The 18,151-nt window shown below is 40.9% G+C and overlaps 1 protein-coding gene across 1 annotated transcript; it reads right to left on the minus strand.

The window, feature by feature from the left end:
* Window positions 1–1,121: 1,121 nt before the first annotated feature.
* On the minus strand, window positions 1,122–17,656 carry LOC139444215 (uncharacterized). The gene is made up of 8 exons (XM_071225130.1): window positions 17,428–17,656; window positions 9,800–10,580; window positions 9,093–9,670; window positions 7,661–8,068; window positions 5,983–6,390; window positions 4,314–4,721; window positions 2,640–3,047; window positions 1,122–1,360 (listed from the first exon to the last, which is right to left on the minus strand). Exons 1-8 carry the CDS (start codon window positions 17,654–17,656, stop codon window positions 1,122–1,124), a joined length of 3,459 nt encoding a protein of 1,152 aa, XP_071081231.1.
* Window positions 17,657–18,151: the final 495 nt, after the last annotated feature.

The raw sequence follows: 18,151 nt of genomic DNA on the forward strand, positions 1-18,151 counted from the left end.
CAGTATTATAAAAATATGAACTGTGTTTTATAATTAATTGCAACAACACCGAATAGAACGTTATAAACACAAATATTCCAAATAATTACTTACATTGTACAACGACAACATAAATACAGTACCTGTACTCGGTCCAAGTGAGATAACTTCACTGCATATTTTAACAGAGTTATTTGGTCTAACTTCTAACATTTCTAAACAATAAGTACACATGTAAATAATTTGAACAAGGCAAACCAGCTTACCTTAGAACATAGAGTTGAGAATATAAATCACAGAGTTGATGGCGACTGTTCCAGTATTTATTCTTGAGCAGATGTGATACCAATGGGGCCTCTGCTTGATTTTATATATAGTTTAGAGGCCGAGGAGCTGGAACTGCGCATTTACTGTTATTGGTCCAAAGTATGTAACGCCAATTCTGATTGGATAAGAATTTCTTGTAATGACTGACTGATTTCCAAAGTTTTACTTACCTACTGTTTGCCATTAACGATAAGAGGGTTACTTTCTAAAAACACTGCATCAGGTATAATGTTTTCCTTGCGGTAAATCGATAATTAGAGGTGATGGTTAGGTAGACACTGACGGTGTTTGAGCTACGCTCACTAGTAGACGTTGACGGGTATAGAATAAAAATAGCAAGGGATTATGTTTGGGCAATGGGCATGTTGATTTTGTGCCTATGGGTATGAACTTGGACGGCTAATTGTTTATGTAAGTAGGATGTGAAATGAAAAAAAGCCTGGATAACCTTTATCAAAGTAATATTAAGTTTTTCAACGAATTGGGACAAATATGTACACGATAACACAGCCATTCTCCACCTTTCGACGTTGACAACTTAAATATTTAAAAATAATTTAATATTTTGGGGAATTTATGTTATTGCAAACGAATCTGCTGAACAAAGGGTTTGCCGCCGTGTCGATACTATGCACAAAACGTTTTCTTGAATCAGCTACATGGCTACACAGGGAGGTGCCTGGCTATACATACTGAACCAGAAAATATTTTTTTATGGAATTGTGTGCATCACTACAAAGTATCCCATAAAATATTCATGATCCCTTATTTTTGTGCTCAATCTGTAATAGTTCAATAATGATTAAACTGATTTCTCACATAGGAGTTTCACACAGGAAGGCTAAAGCTTGGGTACAATAAATGGTCCGCATCTGAAAACTTTCAAATGGCGATGTGTACCCACAACCGTCGCTCACACGTGGGTAGCCTGATGCCCAGACGGTGACGCTGCCAACGGTGTTGCCACTGTTCCAGTAGAGCACGCTGTTGGAGGAGCTCCGTTTCATGCCAGCATACACAGAATTGTACACAGAATATCCCATCGATCTGTAAGCTGAAATAAAAGACCAAAAGTTGTCATCTTCTAAATATGCTCACCGACAAAAGAAACGCGAATACCATATATGTTGGTTAATATAGGAAGAATTACTCCTTTTCAAGAGACATCAGATTGGTTCGATGCACAATCGAACATACATGTACAGTTATGTTGTGTAAACCGACGCTCATGAACGCATCACATGTGACGTCATAGATCCATGACTCGAGATGCACCATTTGTCTTGTGTAGGATTAGCGTGTACAGTTTGGAAATCACGTGCTGCATATCGTGATAGGAATAAAGACACCCTGTGGTAACACTTGACTGATTGTTAGTTTTGTTATTAAGTGATACACTCTGGAAACATCTCTTCTAAGGTAATATCTTCTGTATATGATTTTATGGTTCGCGTTTCTTTTGGCGTTACGTATAAAACGTTGATTTTGTTCTTAAGAAGGTGTGACGTTGTTGCGTGTACGTGGACTTACATGGAAGGAGTACTGATGATTAGCGTAATCTTAGATAGATGTTATATTAAAACTGAAATATTGTTCCTATTCGTTGAGGAGGAGTGGAGGTTTTGAATGGTTTCTTTATTTATGTTGACTGGAATGACGGACTCACTTCAGGGTGATATCCCCGAATTCAATGTTATGCGTTATTGTTGTGCTTGCAATTTGAAAGGGTTTATTTCTTTCCATCACCCGAGAATCAATGTACATTTCATGTATTGGCAAAAGGGATATTGATGATAAGTGTCCTCGCAGGTTTAACTCTTCGTGTTTGTAATGAAACTTTTGTGACACTTCAAGTAATGTAAAACCTACTATAATGTAGACTAAATGCAGATGTGGTTTGATTCTGATTCATTAAAACATGCTAATAACTCTTGATATAGTCCATCCTCTATATCTCCAGTTTTTTGCATTTTGGGTAAACCTACAGAGGTTTACAGAAATGCGAGCCCAGAAGATATAGAATATGGAAATAGTCGGAATCTTACAATCGTCTTTGCTTTAGGAGAGATTATTTTATGAATATGGACAGTTTTTTGTCGCTTTTATATGCATGTGCGAGTTATAAAAGCCAGAAGATAACGACTTCCTCTTGTATTCTATATAGTTATGCTTAATAGAAGATAAATTGTTTTTAGTTACAAAATATATCGTAAACAGTACGAATGTGTATGCATTATTTGTGAACGAGAGCCCAATGAAATCATCGTTTTGTTGTCCATGATTAATTGACTTCGGAATGTTTTATGTTTGGTGAGATACAAGATTCCACGTACCATTAAAATAGTCGATGACGTCTTGTAGTCGCTGTGCGGAGTCCAGAGAGGCAAGATCACCGCCATTGTTCTGACATGTTGCCTGAGCTGAATCCCAAGGTAATGTGTAGTGGTAATACGTGTACGTGACAGGACCTAATACAATCACAGGCGTTGTAGTCGTGGCAGCGACGATTGGTGTTTCACACAGGAAGGCTAAAGCTTGGGTACAATAAATGGTCCGCATCTGAAAACTTTCAAATGGCGATGTGTACCCACAACCGTCGCTCACACGTGGGTAGCCTGATGCCCAGACGGTGACGCTGCCAACGGTGTTGCCACTGTTCCAGTAGAGCACGCTGTTGGAGGAGCTCCGTTTCATGCCAGCATACACAGAATTGTACACAGAATATCCCATCGATCTGTAAGCTGAAATAAAAGACCAATAGTTGTCATCTTCTAAATATGCTCACCGACAAAAGAAACGCGAATACCATATATGTTGGTTAATATAGGAAGAATTACTCCTTTTAAAGAGACATCAGATTGGTTCGATGCACAATCGAACATACATGTACAGTTATGTTGTGTAAACCGACGCTCTTGAACGCATCCTATGTGACGTCATAGATCCATGACTCGAGATGCATCATTTGTCTTGTGTAGGATTAGCGTGTACAGTTTGGAAATCACGTGCTGCATATCGTGATAGGAATAAAGACACCCTGTGGTAACACTTGACTGATTGTTAGTTTTGTTATTAAGTGATACACTCTGGAAACATCTCTTCTTAAGGTAATAACTTCTGTATATGATTTTATGGTTCGCGTTTCTTTTGGCGTTACGTTGATTTTGTTCTTAAGAAGGTGTGACGTTGTTGCGTGTACGTGGACTTACATGGAAGGAGTACTGATGATTAGCGTCATCTTAGATAGATGTTATATTAAAACTGAAATATTGTTCCTGTTCGTTGAGGAGGAGTGGAGGTTTTGAATGGTTTCTTTATTTATGTTGACTGGAATGACGGACTCACTTCAGGGTGATATCATCGAATTCAATGTTATGCGTTATTGTTGTGCTTGCAATTTGCAAGGTAGTCTTTTTTCCATCACCCGAGAATCAATGTACATTTCATGTATTGGCAGAACGGATATTGATTGAATGTGGCTTCGCAGGTTTAAGTCTTCGTGTTTGTAATGAAACTTTTGTGACACTTCAAGTAATATAACACCTACTATAATGTAGACTAAATGCAGATGTGGTTTGATTGTGATTCATTAACACAAGCTAACTGTTGATATAGTCCATTCACTATATCTCCAGTTTTCGCATTTTGGGTAAACCTACAGAGGTTTACAGAAATGCGAGCCCAGAAGATATAGAATATGGAAATAGTCGGAATCTTACAATCGTCTCTGCTTTAGGAGAGATTATCTTATGAATATGGACAGTTTTTTGTCGCTTTTATATGCATGTGCGAGTTATAAAAGCCAGAAGATAATGACTTCCTCTAGTATTCTATATAGTTATGCTTAATAGAAGATAAATTGTTTTTAGTTACAAAATATATCGTAAACAGTACGAATGTGTATGCATTATTTGTGAACGAGAGCCCAATGAAATCATCGTTTTGTTGTCCATGATTAATTGACTTCGGAATGTTTTATGTTTGGTGAGATACAAGATTCCACGTACCATTAAAATAGTCGATGACGTCTTGTAGTCGCTGTGCGGAGTCCAGAGAGGCAAGATCGCCGCCATTGTTCTGACATGTTGCCTGAGCTGAATCCCAAGGTAATGTGTAGTGGTAATACGTGTACGTGACAGGACCTAATACAATCACAGGCGTTGTAGTCGGGACAGCGACGATTGGTGTTTCACACAGGAAGGCTAAAGCTTGGGTACAATAAATGGTCCGCATCTGAAAACTTTGAAATGGCGATGTGTACCCACAACCATCGCTCACACGTGGATGGCCTGATGCCCAGACGGTGACGCTGCCAACGGTGTTGCCACTGTTCCAGTAGAGCACGCTGTTGGAGGAGCTCCGTTTCATGCCAGCATACACAGAATTGTAAACAGATTTCCCCATCGATCTGTAAGCTGAAATACAAGACCAATAGTTGTCATCATCTATATATACTCACCCTCAAAAGAAACGCGAATACCATATATGTTGGTTTATATAGGAAGAATTACTCATTTTCAACAGACATCAGATTGGTTCAATGCACAAACGAACATACTATTATGTTGTGTGAACCGACGCTCTTGAACGCATCCTATGTGACGTCATAGATCCATGACTCGATATGCACCATTTGTCTTGTGTAGGATGAGCGTGTAAAGTTTTGAAATCACGTGCTGCATATCTTGATAGGAATAAAGACAACACTTGACTGACTGTTGGTTTTGTTATTAAGTGATACACACTTGCAACATCTCTTCTTAAGGTAATAACTTCTGTATATTATTTTATGGTTCGCGTTTCCATTGGCGTTACGTATAAAACGTTGATTTTGTTCTTAAGAAGGTGTCACGTTGTTGCGTGTACGTGGACTTACATGGAAGGAGTACTGATGATTAGCGTCATCTTAGATAAAATGTTATATTAAAACTGAAATATTGTTCCTGTTTGTTGAGGAGGAGTGGACGTTTCAAATGGTTTCTTTATTTATGTTGACTGGAATGACGGACTCACTTCAGGGTGATATCATCGAAGTCAATGTTATGCGTTATTGTTGTGCTTGCAATTTGAAAAGTAGTCTCTCTTTCCATCACCCGAGAATCAGTGTACATTTCATGTATTGGCAGAACGGATATTGATTGAATGTGGCTTCGCAGGTTTTACTCTTCGTGTTTGTAATGAAACTTTTGTGACACTTCAAGTAATATAACACCTACTATAATGTAGACTAAATGCAGATGTGGTTTGATTGTGATTCATTAACACAAGCTAACTGTTGATATAGTCCATTCACTATATCTCCAGTTTTCGCATTTTGGGTAAACCTACAGAGGTTTACAGAAATGCGAGCCCAGAAGATATAGAATATGGAAATAGTCGGAATCTTACAATCGTCTCTGCTTTAGGAGAGATTATTTTATGAATATGGACAGTTTTTTGTCGCTTTTATATGCATGTGCGAGTTATAAAAGCCAGAAGATAATGACATCCTCTAGTATTCTATATAGTTATGCTTAATAGAAGATAAATTGTTTTTAGTTACAAAATATATCGTAAACAGTACGAATGTGTATGCATTATTTGTGAACGAGAGCCCAATGAAGTCATCGTTTTGTTGTCCATGATTAATTGACTTCGGAATGTTTTATGTTTGGTGAGATACAAGATTCCACGTACCATTAAAATAGTCGATGACGTCTTGTAGTCGCTGTGCGGAGTCCAGAGAGGCAAGATCGCCGCCATTGTTCTGACATGTTGCCTGAGCTGAATCCCAAGGTAATGTGTAGTGGTAATACGTGTACGTGACAGGACCTAATACAATCACAGGCGTTGTAGTCGGGACAGCGACGATTGGTGTTTCACACAGGAAGGCTAAAGCTTGGGTACAATAAATGGTCCGCATCTGAAAACTTTGAAATGGCGATGTGTACCCACAACCATCGCTGTCACGTGGATGGCCTGATGCCCAGGCGGTGACGCTGCCAACGGTGTTGCCACTGTTCCAGTAGAGCACGCTGTTAGAGGAGCTCCGTTTCATGCCAGCATACACAGAATTGTAAACAGATTTCCCCATCGATCTGTAAGCTGAAATACAAGACCAAAAGTTGTCATCATCTATATATACTCACCCTCAAAAGAAACGCGAATACCATATATGTTGGTTTATATAGGAAGAATTACTCATTTTCAACAGACATCAGATTGGTTCAATGCACAAACGAACATACTATTATGTTGTGTGAACCGACGCTCTTGAACGCATCCTATGTGACGTCATAGATCCATGACTCGAGATGCACCATTTGTCTTGTGTAGGATGAGCGTGTAAAGTTTTGAAATCACGTGCTGCATATCTTGATAGGAATAAAGACAACACTTGACTGACTGTTGGTTTTGTTATTAAGTGATACACACTTGCAACATCTCTTCTTAAGGTAATAACTTCTGTATATGATTTTATGGTTCGCGTTTCTTTTGGCGTTACGTATAAAACGTTGATTTTGTTCTTAAGAAGGTGTGACGTTGTTGCGTGTACGTGGACTTACATGGAAGGAGTACTGATGATTAGCGTCATCTTAGATAAAATGTATATTAAAACTGAAATATTGTTCCTGTTTGTTGAGGAGGAGTGGACGTTTCAAATGGTTTCTTTATTTATGTTGACTGGAATGACGGACTCACTTCAGGGTGATATCATCGAATTCAATGTTATGCGTTATTGTTGTGCTTGCAATTTGAAAAGTAGTCTCTCTTTCCATCACCCGAGAATCAGTGTACATTTCATGTATTGGCAGAACGGATATTGATTGAATGTGGCTTCGCAGGTTTTACTCTTCGTGTTTGTAATGAAACTTTTGTGACACTTCAAGTAATATAACACCTACTATAATGTAGACTAAATGCAGATGTGGTTTGATTGTGATTCATTAACACAAGCTAACTGTTGATATAGTCCATTCTCTATATCTCCAGTTTTCGCATTTTGGGTAAACCTACAGAGGTTTACAGAAATGCGAGCCCAGAAGATATAGAATATGGAAATAGTCGGAATCTTACAATCGTCTCTGCTTTAGGAGAGATTATTTTATGAATATGGACAGTTTTTTGTCGCTTTTATATGCATGTGCGAGTTATAAAAGCCAGAAGATAATGACTTCCTCTAGTATTCTATATAGTTATGCTTAATAGAAGATAAATTGTTTTTAGTTACAAAATATATCGTAAACAGTACGAATGTGTATGCATTATTTGTGAACGAGAGCCCAATGAAATCATCGTTTTGTTGTCCATGATTAATTGACTTCGGAATGTTTTGGAATGTTTTTTGTTTGGTGAGATACAAGATTCCACGTACCATTAAAATAGTCGATGACGTCTTGTAGTCGCTGTGCGGAGTCCAGAGAGGCAAGATCGCCGCCATTGTTCTGACATGTTGCCTGAGCTGAATCCCAAGGTAATGTGTAGTGGTAATACGTGTACGTGACAGGACCTAATACAATCACAGGCGTTGTAGTCGGGACAGCGACGATTGGTGTTTCACACAGGAAGGCTAAAGCTTGGGTACAATAAATGGTCCGCATCTGAAAACTTTGAAATGGCGATGTGTACCCACAACCATCGCTCACACGTGGGTAGCCTGATGCCCAGACGGTGACGCTGCCAACGGTGTTGCCACTGTTCCAGTAGAGCACGCTGTTGGAGGAGCTCCGTTTCATGCCAGCATACACAGAATTGTACACAGAATTCCCAATAGATCTGTAAGCTGAAATAAAAGACCAATAGTTGTCATCTTCTATATTTACTCACCGACAAAAGAAACGCGAATACCATATATGTTGGTTAATATAGGAAGAATAACTCCTTTTAAAGAGACATCAGATTGGTTCGATGCACAATCGAACATACATGTACTGTTATGTTGTGTGAACCGACGCTCATGAACGCATCCTATGTGACGTCATAGATCCATGACTCGAGATGCACCATTTGTCTTGTGTAGGATTAGCGTGTAAAGTTTTGAAATCACGTGCTGCATATCGTGATAGGAATAAAGACACCCTGTGGTAACACTTGACTGATTTTTAGTTTTGTTATTAAGTGGTACACACTGGAAACATCTCTTCTTAAGGTAATAACTTCTGTATATGATTTTATGGTTCGCGTTTCTTTTGGCGTTACGTATAAAACGTTGATTTTGTTCTTAAGAAGGTGTCACGTTGTTGCGTGTACGTGGACTTTCATGGAAGGAGTACTGATGATTAGCGTCATCTTAGATAAAATGTTATATTAAAACTGAAATATTGTTCCTGTTCGTTGAGGAGGAGTGGACGTTTTGAATGGTTTCTTTATTTATGTTGACTGGAATGAGGAACTCACTTCAGGGTGATATCCCCGAATTCAATGTTATGCGTTATTGTTGTGCTTGCAATTTGAAAGGGTGTATTTTCTTTCAATCTCCCGTGAATCAATGTTTTATTGTCATCGTTTTGTCTTTGATTAATTGACTTTGGAATGTTTTGGAATGTTTTCTGTTTGGTGGTTGCTTTTATATACATGTGCGAGTTATAAAAGCCAGAAGGTAATGACTTCCTCTAGTATTTTATATAGTTATGCATAATAGGAGATTAATTCTTTTTAGTTACAAAATATATCGTAAAAGGTACGAATGTGTATGCATTATTTGTGAACGAGAGCCCAATGAAATCATCGTTTTGGTGTCCATGATTAATTGACTTCGGAATGATTTAGAATGTTTTTTGTTTGGTGAGATACAAGATTCCACGTACCATTAAAATAGTCGATGACGTCTTCTAGTCGCTGTGCGGAGTCCAGAGATGCAAGATCGCCGCCATTGTTCTGACATGTTGCGCGGGCTGAATCCCAAGGTAATGTGTAGTGGTAATACGTGTACGTGACAGGACCTAATACAATCACAGGCGTTGTAGTTGTTGTGGTAGTAGTTGTAGTTGTTGTGGTAGTAGTTGTAGTTGTAGTGGTTGTAGTAGTGGGGGTTGAAGTTGTGGTAGTTGAAGTTGTAGTAGTTGGAATCGTGGTTGTAGTGGTAGGAGCTGTTGTTGTAGTGGCGATGGTAGTTGTAGTTGTCGTGGTTGGAATCGTGGTTGTAGTGGTAGGAGCTGTTGTTGTAGTGGTGATGGTAGCTGTAGTTGTAGTTGTCGTGGTTTGAATCGTGGTTGTAGTGGTAGGAGCTTGTGTTGTAGTGGTGATGGTAGTTGTAGTTGTAGTTGTCGTGGTTGGAATCGTGGTTGTAGTGGTAGGAGTTGTTGTAGTGGTGATGGTAGTTAGCGTTGTCGTAGTTGGAATCGTGATTGTAGTGGAAGGAGTTTGTGTTGTAGTGGTGATTGTAGTTGTAGTTGTCGTGGTTGGAATCGTGGTTATCGTGGGAGGAGTTGTTGTAGTGGTGATGGTAGTTAGCAGTGTCGTGGTTGGAATCGAGATTGTAGTGGAAGGAGTTGTTGTTGTAGTGGTGATAGATGTTGTAGTTGTAGTTGTCGTGATTGGAATTGTGATTGTAGTGGTAGGAGTTGCTGTTGTAGTGGTGATGGTAGTTAGCGTTGTCGTGGTTGGAATCGTGATTGTAGTGGTGGGAATTGTTGTTGTAGTGGTGATTGTAGTTGTAGTGGTTGGATTCGTAATTGTAGTGGTAGGAGTTGTTGTTGTAACGGTGATGGTAGTGGTAGTTGTAGTGGTAGGAGTTGTTGTAGCGTTGATTGTAGTTGTAGTGGTAGGATTCGTAATTGTAGTTGTAGGAGCTGTTGTTGTGGTGGTGATGGTAGTTGTAGTTGTAGTGGTTGGAGCTGGAGCATTAGCAGAAATGGTCTGAGATGTAGTTGTTTGGGTAGTTGTAGGGCTTCCTGTTGGGGTGGTAATAGTTGTAGTGGTTGGAGCTGGAGCATTAGCAGAAATGGTCTGATATGTAGTTGTTTGGGTAGTTGTAGGGATTCCTGTTGGGGTGGTAATAGTTGTAGTGGTTGGAGCTGGAGCATTAGCAGAAATGGTCTGATATGTAGTTGTTTGGGTAGTTGTAGGGATTCCTGTTGGGGTGGTAATAGTTGTAGTGGCAGGTGTCAGGAATGAAGTTGCATCTGTAGGGGGTGAAGTATCTGCAATTGAAGTTGCCGGCGTCGTGGTAAGGGGCATGGTTGTAGTGAGCAAGACTGTCGATAATGCTGTGGTGGTAGAAGTAATTACTGTCGCTGCTGCTGTAGTTGTGGCTGTCGTAATTGATGACGTTAGACATCCCTCTGCTTCTGTGCCTAGGCCAGAAAACAATGTCAAGAACATGGTTACGAGATATATCTGTTACTCAACGTGAATGTGACCATGAAGCTATGGTTTAGTCGGTCGATAAGAATAGCTTTAGGGTACATCGATGATAATGTAACTTGATACCCAAGCTGTATGTAGCCATGCAACCATGGTTAATTCACGTGATAACGCTACAGGATACAAAGGTGAGAATGTAACTTGATACCCAAGCTGTATGTAGCCATGCAACCATGGTTAATTCACGTGAAAAGGCTACAGGATACAAGGGTGAGAATGTAACTTGATACCCCAGCTGTATGTAGCCATGCAACCATGGTTAATTCACGTGATAAGGCTACAGGATACAAGGGTGAGAATGTAACTTGATACCTAAGCTGTATGTAGCCATGCAACCATGGTTAATTCACGTGAAAAGGCTACAGGATACAAGGGTGAGAATGTAACTTGATACCCAAGCTGTATGTAGCCATGCAACCATGGTTAATTCACGTGATAAGGCTACAGGATACAAGGGTAAGAATGTAACTTGATACCCAAGCTGTATGTAGCCATGCAACCATGGTAAATTCACATGATAAGGCTACAGGATACAAGGGTGAGAATGTAACTTGATAGCCAATGTTACATCTAGCAAGGTGTGAGTTTCACTGAGCACAAGGGGCATTGCGGATACTAACTGGTTGAAACACTTGCTTTTCATGCCGACTACCTGGGTTCAATTGTCCCCATGGTTACATTGTGTGAAGCTCATTTCTAGTGTATTCTGCAGTGATATTGGTTCAGTATTGCTATAAGCGAAAACACACACACACACACACACACACACACACACACACACACACACACACACACACACACACACACACACACACACACACACACACACACAGGGACACACACACCGACAGACACACACACATACATACAAAATGTGGGATGCAAAAAAGGGTCACAGTTCGTCACTCTGGTTGGTGGAACATAAATATATATACTCACACGCAAAAAAACCGCAAGTCGAGTATGCAGTATACATGTTATTTATTTTCAACAGTAAAGACAAGAAATACTAATAGGGCTAGATTGACAAAGATTTGACTGAAGACAGTTTAATGGATTAAAAGGCAGATGACATAATTATTTTTTTTCAAATGTTAAGGGCTTACACAGTTTCGGGTGAATACCCAAAATGTCAGTCAATACCTGGTGTGACCACCATTAGCATTGACCACACATCTCCTGTACATTGAGTGGATCAGACGATTTGTGAAGGCCCTAGGGATCCTCCTGCACACATCCAGAGCATCTGTGCGTAGTTCATCGGCAGTTGTAGGGACTGGGCGCACATTGTGCAGACGCCTTTCAACCTCATCCCACAAGTGTTTGATGGGGTTCAGATCAGGGCTGAGGGCTGGCCACGGTAGAACACGGATGTTGTGTTGTTGCAGAAAGGCCATGTCAGCTCTAGCAACATGGGGAGGAGAGTTGTCCTGCTTGAAGATGTGTTGTTGATGTTGTGCAACAAATGGAACAACGTGGGGTCTGATCACTTGGTCGATATACCGCTGAGCAGTGACGCCGTGTCCCCGACCTTGACCAACATTCAGAAAGCACATGGGTCCAAGTCTCGCATTAAGTCCAATCCCTGCCCATATCATGACGCTAGGTCCACCCCATGGATCCCTTTCCACAATGTTCCTGTCAGCGAAACGATCACCTCGCAAAATTCTGACTCTTCTGTCTGCATTGGAGACACAAAAGCGACTTTCATCAGAGAAGATGAAACGCCTCCACTAACGATGACGCCAATTGTGATGACCCTGTGCCCACTGAAGTCGTGCTTGTCGATACCGTGGTTGGAGAACAGGACGACGTGCTGGTCGGCGACATCTGAGGTTGTTGGAACGGAGACGTCGGATCACAGTGTCCCGGCTAATGTGTCGATTATGTGTTCCTATGGTCTGTCGAGCACTTTCACTTGCAGTTAGGAACGGATGTCGCTGGTGTTGACGGGTAATCTGCCGATCTTGTCGAGGTGTGGTGACCCTAGGCCGACCGCTCCGAGGAAGGTCATCTGTGGTCTGTGTAGCATTGTATCGATGCAGGAGACGGTAAATTGTGGTTAGGTTAACGTTGAAATGACTGGCAACATCTTGGACAGACTCTCCAGCTTCCAAACGTCCGATAGCCTGGTTTCTCTGAATTTGAGTTAGGCGTGGCATTGTTGACCAAGGAGTGGTAGGTCCAAGAATCGGCCACAGTTTTATACCCACTACAGTTCGTGACAGTTCGTGCATTTTCGATTTCGCGAGAAATGGGTGCATGATACCCACATATTCATTGAAATGGTGCGTTTTGGCGATTCGTTTTTTATGTTGCGTTTATACTCGGGGCTTCCAAAATGCAACCAAAAATATTGATAACACCATCAGGCTTCACCACATGCTAAAACTCGTATCAATTTATGGTTCCGTGTTTGTTACCTATTTGCTTTAAACCACTTGCGTTTCTTTTGCGTGTGAGTATACCAACGGATACAATAACGGATACGAAAACAAAGCAACATCGAACAGTAATTACACCCATCTCCAAAGCCTTTTGAAATATTTTACGCTTTGCCAAGCAAAATTTTGTGCGTCTTTGTAATTTTCCAAGTAAAGACTATTCCACCCCTCTGGAGTTGATTTGTTTAGCGAATTTAGTCAGGCAAATCAGTCTTTTCTCTGCTGGTATTCTTTACGTTCTTTCAACCGCACATGTACTAATCAGCCAGACTCTCGCATCCATGCACTCATAAACACACACATACACTGACACATACACACACTTATGCACGCACACATACATACACGCACGCACACACACCCACACACACATACTGGTACGGATACAAGAAATGTTTTCGAATACATCGAATAGTAATCACACGCGTCTCCGAAGCCTTTTGAATGCCAAGCACAACTTTGCGCGTCTTTTTATTTCAAGACAATTCCAGCAGCTCTCTTGTGTTTTGCCAGTGTATTTAGTGAGGCAAATTAATCATTTCTCTGGTGGTCGAAAAAAAGGTGCACTGTGCTGATATTCTTTACGTTCTCACTTCGGCGCCCATTTATTATTCAGCCAGAAATCCGGGGTATGAATACGGTGAAATAAATTGAACTATACACGAGTGTGTTGAGTATATATATATAAGTCAAAAGGTACATAGTCAGTACATATTAAATTTGTGTTCTTTTACTTTCAGGCCCAGTCGCATCAGGCACGGCAATTCACTGTGATTGTGGTTTCGAATCCCGGTTCGCCCCGATTATGTTTAAATGTTATCAGCACCATACTCGTGCCCGTTGGTTTCACCAAAGTGGTAAACGTCTGAGACCCGCATCACTTTGGGCTTTTCCTCCAACATTAAGCTGACACGCCGTGATATAGCTCCTCGGGAACATATGGTACAAGTCAAAATAGGGAATTGCATCGGACATCAATTTTGTCACTGATGCGTCAACTTTGGAAATGTCCTCTACATGTCTACCATATAACTTTTTTTAAAGCTTTACTGAGGCCTTGAATGCTGTAACCTTCATCAAACAACTTTTGAGCAAGAGTTGTATGACGCTCTTTGAAATATTGGTAGATAGAGCATGCTCGATTGTATCTCAAAAGTTGTGAAATGTAAACACCAATGACACAGCTGATGAAATATATTGATGGACATGAAGGGAACGTTAATTATTGGAAAGGTGAAGTCATCACTCTTGTCATACAGTCTTGTGGAGAGTGTTTTGTCACTCTGAATGTTTATGCATAGATCGAAATATGAGACAGATGAGGCTGTCCCACTGGTTCCCTTTATTCTAGTTCAGGTGGGTAAACACAGAAAACGTTAAAAAGAGCGACATGTCACTGTTCCTCGGGCTTGAGGCGTTTGTAAAAGACATAATATGTGTTTAGTAAACGCTCAAAATATACATTTTCAAAAACTAAACTTTTTTCAAAATATACTGAACCAAATTAAAAACTTCACAAGCCTAAAATTTTAACATTTTGACCAGTTATCATTGTGGGCCCTTATTGTGTATTTAAACAGCAATGGCCACGTATTGTCTTCAGATAACACCCGTTTTTGTGCAGGTGAATCGATCAAGCACTTTAGTGGCAAAAGTGGTTTTTCACGTGCAACTGGTCACGTGGCCATAATACCGCACGTGTTTTCAGTCATACTTGTTAGCAGTCATTAACAAAAAAAGAAAAACACAAGAAAACAAAAGTCTTTACGGCCATTTGTCATGTCACGCCTTTCAAATGTGCAACGTCAACGTGCCATCGGCATGTTGCAGACGGGAACGTCCGTAGCTGAAGTCGCAAGGACGATGGGTTGTAGTCGTCGGACTGTTTATGATTTACAGACGCGTCTACAGCAAACGGGTACCACCGCTGATCGCCCTCGGCCAGGTCGACCACGTGTGACGTCACATGGAGAGGATCGTCAGATTGTCTTACGTCACCTACGTAACCGATTTTTGACGGGTACATCAACTAGAACTAAACTGTTTAGGGGTAGACTGAGTGCGCAAACTGTTCGAAACCGTCTGAGAACTGCTCACCTTAAAGCACGACGGCCATACTGCGGGCCGATTCTGACTGAATTACACAGACGTCAACGTCAGTTGTGGGCACAGCGACACTTACGATGGACGAGGAATTGGAATCAAGTCGTCTTCAGTGATGAATCCCGATTTAATCTTCGATTTGCTGATGGTAGGGCGAGGGTGTGGAGGCGCCGTCATGAACGTTACGCCAAGTGTTGTGTACATGAAGTTGACAGATTTCGAGGCGGAAGTGTCATGGTGTGGGGTGCTTTCTGAGGCAATGCACGTTCCAGGCTTCTTGTCATCCGTGGCAACCTCAACGCTTCTGCTTACCGCGACAAGGTACTGGCACCAGAACTTCTGCCTTTTATGGCAACACATGGACAAGGTTTAATCTTCCAACACGACAATGCCAGACCCCACACAGCAATTTTGACAAGGAATTTCCTTCAGAATGCGGAAGCCAACGTCATGGACTGGCCGTCAAGGTCTCCCGACCTCAATCCCATCGAACACGTCTGGCATGCTCTTGGCAGAAGTCTGCAGCAACAATGGCGTCGTCTTCCCAATCATGTGTTCACAAGCATCACAAGGTCCATGCGGAGGCGTTGTGTGGCAGTTGTCAACGCACATGGTGGCCATACACGCTACTGAACTTGTGTGCCATCAGATTCTCGTGCTTGGGACTTATGATTTATAAACTGTTGATGTTATTACCGAATACCGTAGGTGCTTGGAACAAATTATGGTTACCACCGTTAATTAAAATCCTTCTTTGGACATTAATGATTAAAAATTACCTTCTCTGATACATTTGTCCATTGTATATCATATATGGGATTACTTTTAAAAATGTGAAGTTTTTAATTTACTCAGTATATATAATATTTTCCCCCGATTCTATCAGCAACACATTTTTTTCCAGAAAATCCAAAAGGTTCAGTGAATGATTTTCTTCTGTAAAATGTAAAGACAAATTTAAAAAAAGAATACTGAGAATATCCACCTATCAAATTTTCAGTTAAACTATGAGTTTATGTTTCATGTTAAACTCACTACATATCTTCATCAGTTTCCCTAAATATCCCACAATATTTCAAATTTCAGGAACCACCAACAGTTTCATTATCTTATACGAACACCAATTCATCCAAACTGTTCCATCATAGCAGCGTGTTGCAGAACATTGACTTGTCAGCTCGTGATGTAAATTCCACAACTTGTGGCTGAACCAGACTCATCATACTGCTGTAACTAACATGTTGGTCGTATAATCACAGTTGACTTCTCTATTGTTGACAAAAGCAACCTTCTTCAGTTATTCAAATATGAACCAAAATATCGCAAGCAGCTTCCTTCAACTTGGGATCACAGCTGTAACTTATTATGGATGTTGGCGAAGCATATGCAAACACAGGGACCAAAGGAGAAGATGAACCTGCTTACTGTCTGTCAGAGTGGGCCCAAGTCAGTTGGTGGTGTTGTCATTGGTAGAATGCACAAACTGATTAAGAGGAATAAGAAAGAGAATAAATATATTTTGTCTCAGCCAGCTGTCCAAAGTCTAGCTGCCCTACATAAAAAGTTTGTAGTTGTACTCACTGACAATACCTCAAATGTTGATTTCGAAGACTGTTATACGACTCTCACTGAACAGGTTATTTGATCAGGGTTACAACATTCAAGGAAGGCCTCAGTCAAGCTTTCAATGTGTTTTAAGATTGACGTGGAGGACATTTCCAAATTTGATGCATCAGTGACAAAAATAATGTCCCATGCAATTCCCTATTCCCGTGTTTTTGTCGGGGGAACAACTGACTTACCTTTGCATGTGTTTGTGATGGGTGCCGCCGATGATGCAGGATACGCTCACTTTTACGCGAACACCTGATACCATCACCATTTGATAGGGATTCATAAACATATGCTTAGGGTATGGTCGCAATCGTACAATGGAATTTACTTGTGTGTGTGGAGATAATTTATGATTACAGATATGATGTTGTCTATTTTATATTCTGTTCTTTGTCTTTCTGGACTTGATGGGACTAAATTCGTGAGACACTTGTCTGCAAACTCAGAAATGCATGCTGTATTTCAGTTTTGCAGTCATGCTGACAGTGACCACCACATGATATGGTCGTTGAGTATAGTCCCTATTCAAGTGTCAATATTTCTCCTGGGTTATTGATAAACACATTCATCGAAAAAAAAACACACATCTAATAGTATACGTAAACAGCACATTTACCTGCTTGTACGTTCTTTTTGTAGTAAGCAGTACCCGCAGCTTCTGTAGCTGTTGCTGTGGATGTGAAAACGTTGCAGTGACCGAGGCAGCTCTCAGTGTGTCTGCTGTAGAAGAAGGACCTACAAGACACATCCGCCAAACACATCATGGCGCATAGAGTTTTAACTCTGACGTTTCCTCTTACCCACAAAGCAGAATCCTTTACAATAGTATTAGCCAGGGATGGCATTGCTCGAAAATGACCCTCTCGATCGTCGCTTCCATGAGTAACCGACAATAGAAACAACTGAAAGATATGTACAACTGTAAGCCAAGGCGCTTTTGAAGTTGTCAACTTCATGTCTTGTATATCTATCAGCTATGTCAGCGACTAGCAAGGGTATACACCCTTCACTGTTATATTGATTAATGACGCGACATGAATCGTGTAACAATAACAGAAATATAGACCCAAAGCACACTGTGATCGTCGTATGAGGCGTCTGATTGGTTCGGGTTGTCAGGCTCGTTGACCTGTTTTGTTGTCATCGTATCCCGGGGCGGTCGGGTAGCCTAGTGGTTAAAGCGTTCGCTCGTCACGACGAAGACCCGGGTTCGATTCCCGACATGGGCACAATGTGTGAAGCCCATTTCTGGTGTCTCCCGCCGTGATATTGCTGGAATATTGCTATAAGCGGCGTAAAACTATACTCACTCACTCACTCATCGCATCCCATTTGTGTAG

The sequence above is a fragment of the Haliotis cracherodii genome, unplaced genomic scaffold, assembly GCF_022045235.1.
Source record: "Haliotis cracherodii isolate W230 unplaced genomic scaffold, xgHalCrac1.p SCAF_5, whole genome shotgun sequence".
NCBI classification, from domain to species: domain Eukaryota; kingdom Metazoa; phylum Mollusca; class Gastropoda; order Lepetellida; family Haliotidae; genus Haliotis; species Haliotis cracherodii.

What these genes read in the sequence shown, in the direction of transcription:
- LOC139444215 (XM_071225130.1), bottom strand. Translation starts at nt 17,656, where the DNA reads ATGCCATCCCTGGCTAATACTATTGTAAAGGATTCTGCTTTGTGGGTA. An exon ending in CGTCATCGACTATTTTAATG is followed by an intron (nt 6,391 to 7,660) that starts GTACGTGGAATC and finishes CTTGTATTTCAG; the next exon opens with CTTACAGATCGATGGGGAAA. An exon ending in CGTCATCGACTATTTTAATG is followed by an intron (nt 4,722 to 5,982) that starts GTACGTGGAATC and finishes CTTGTATTTCAG; the next exon opens with CTTACAGATCGATGGGGAAA.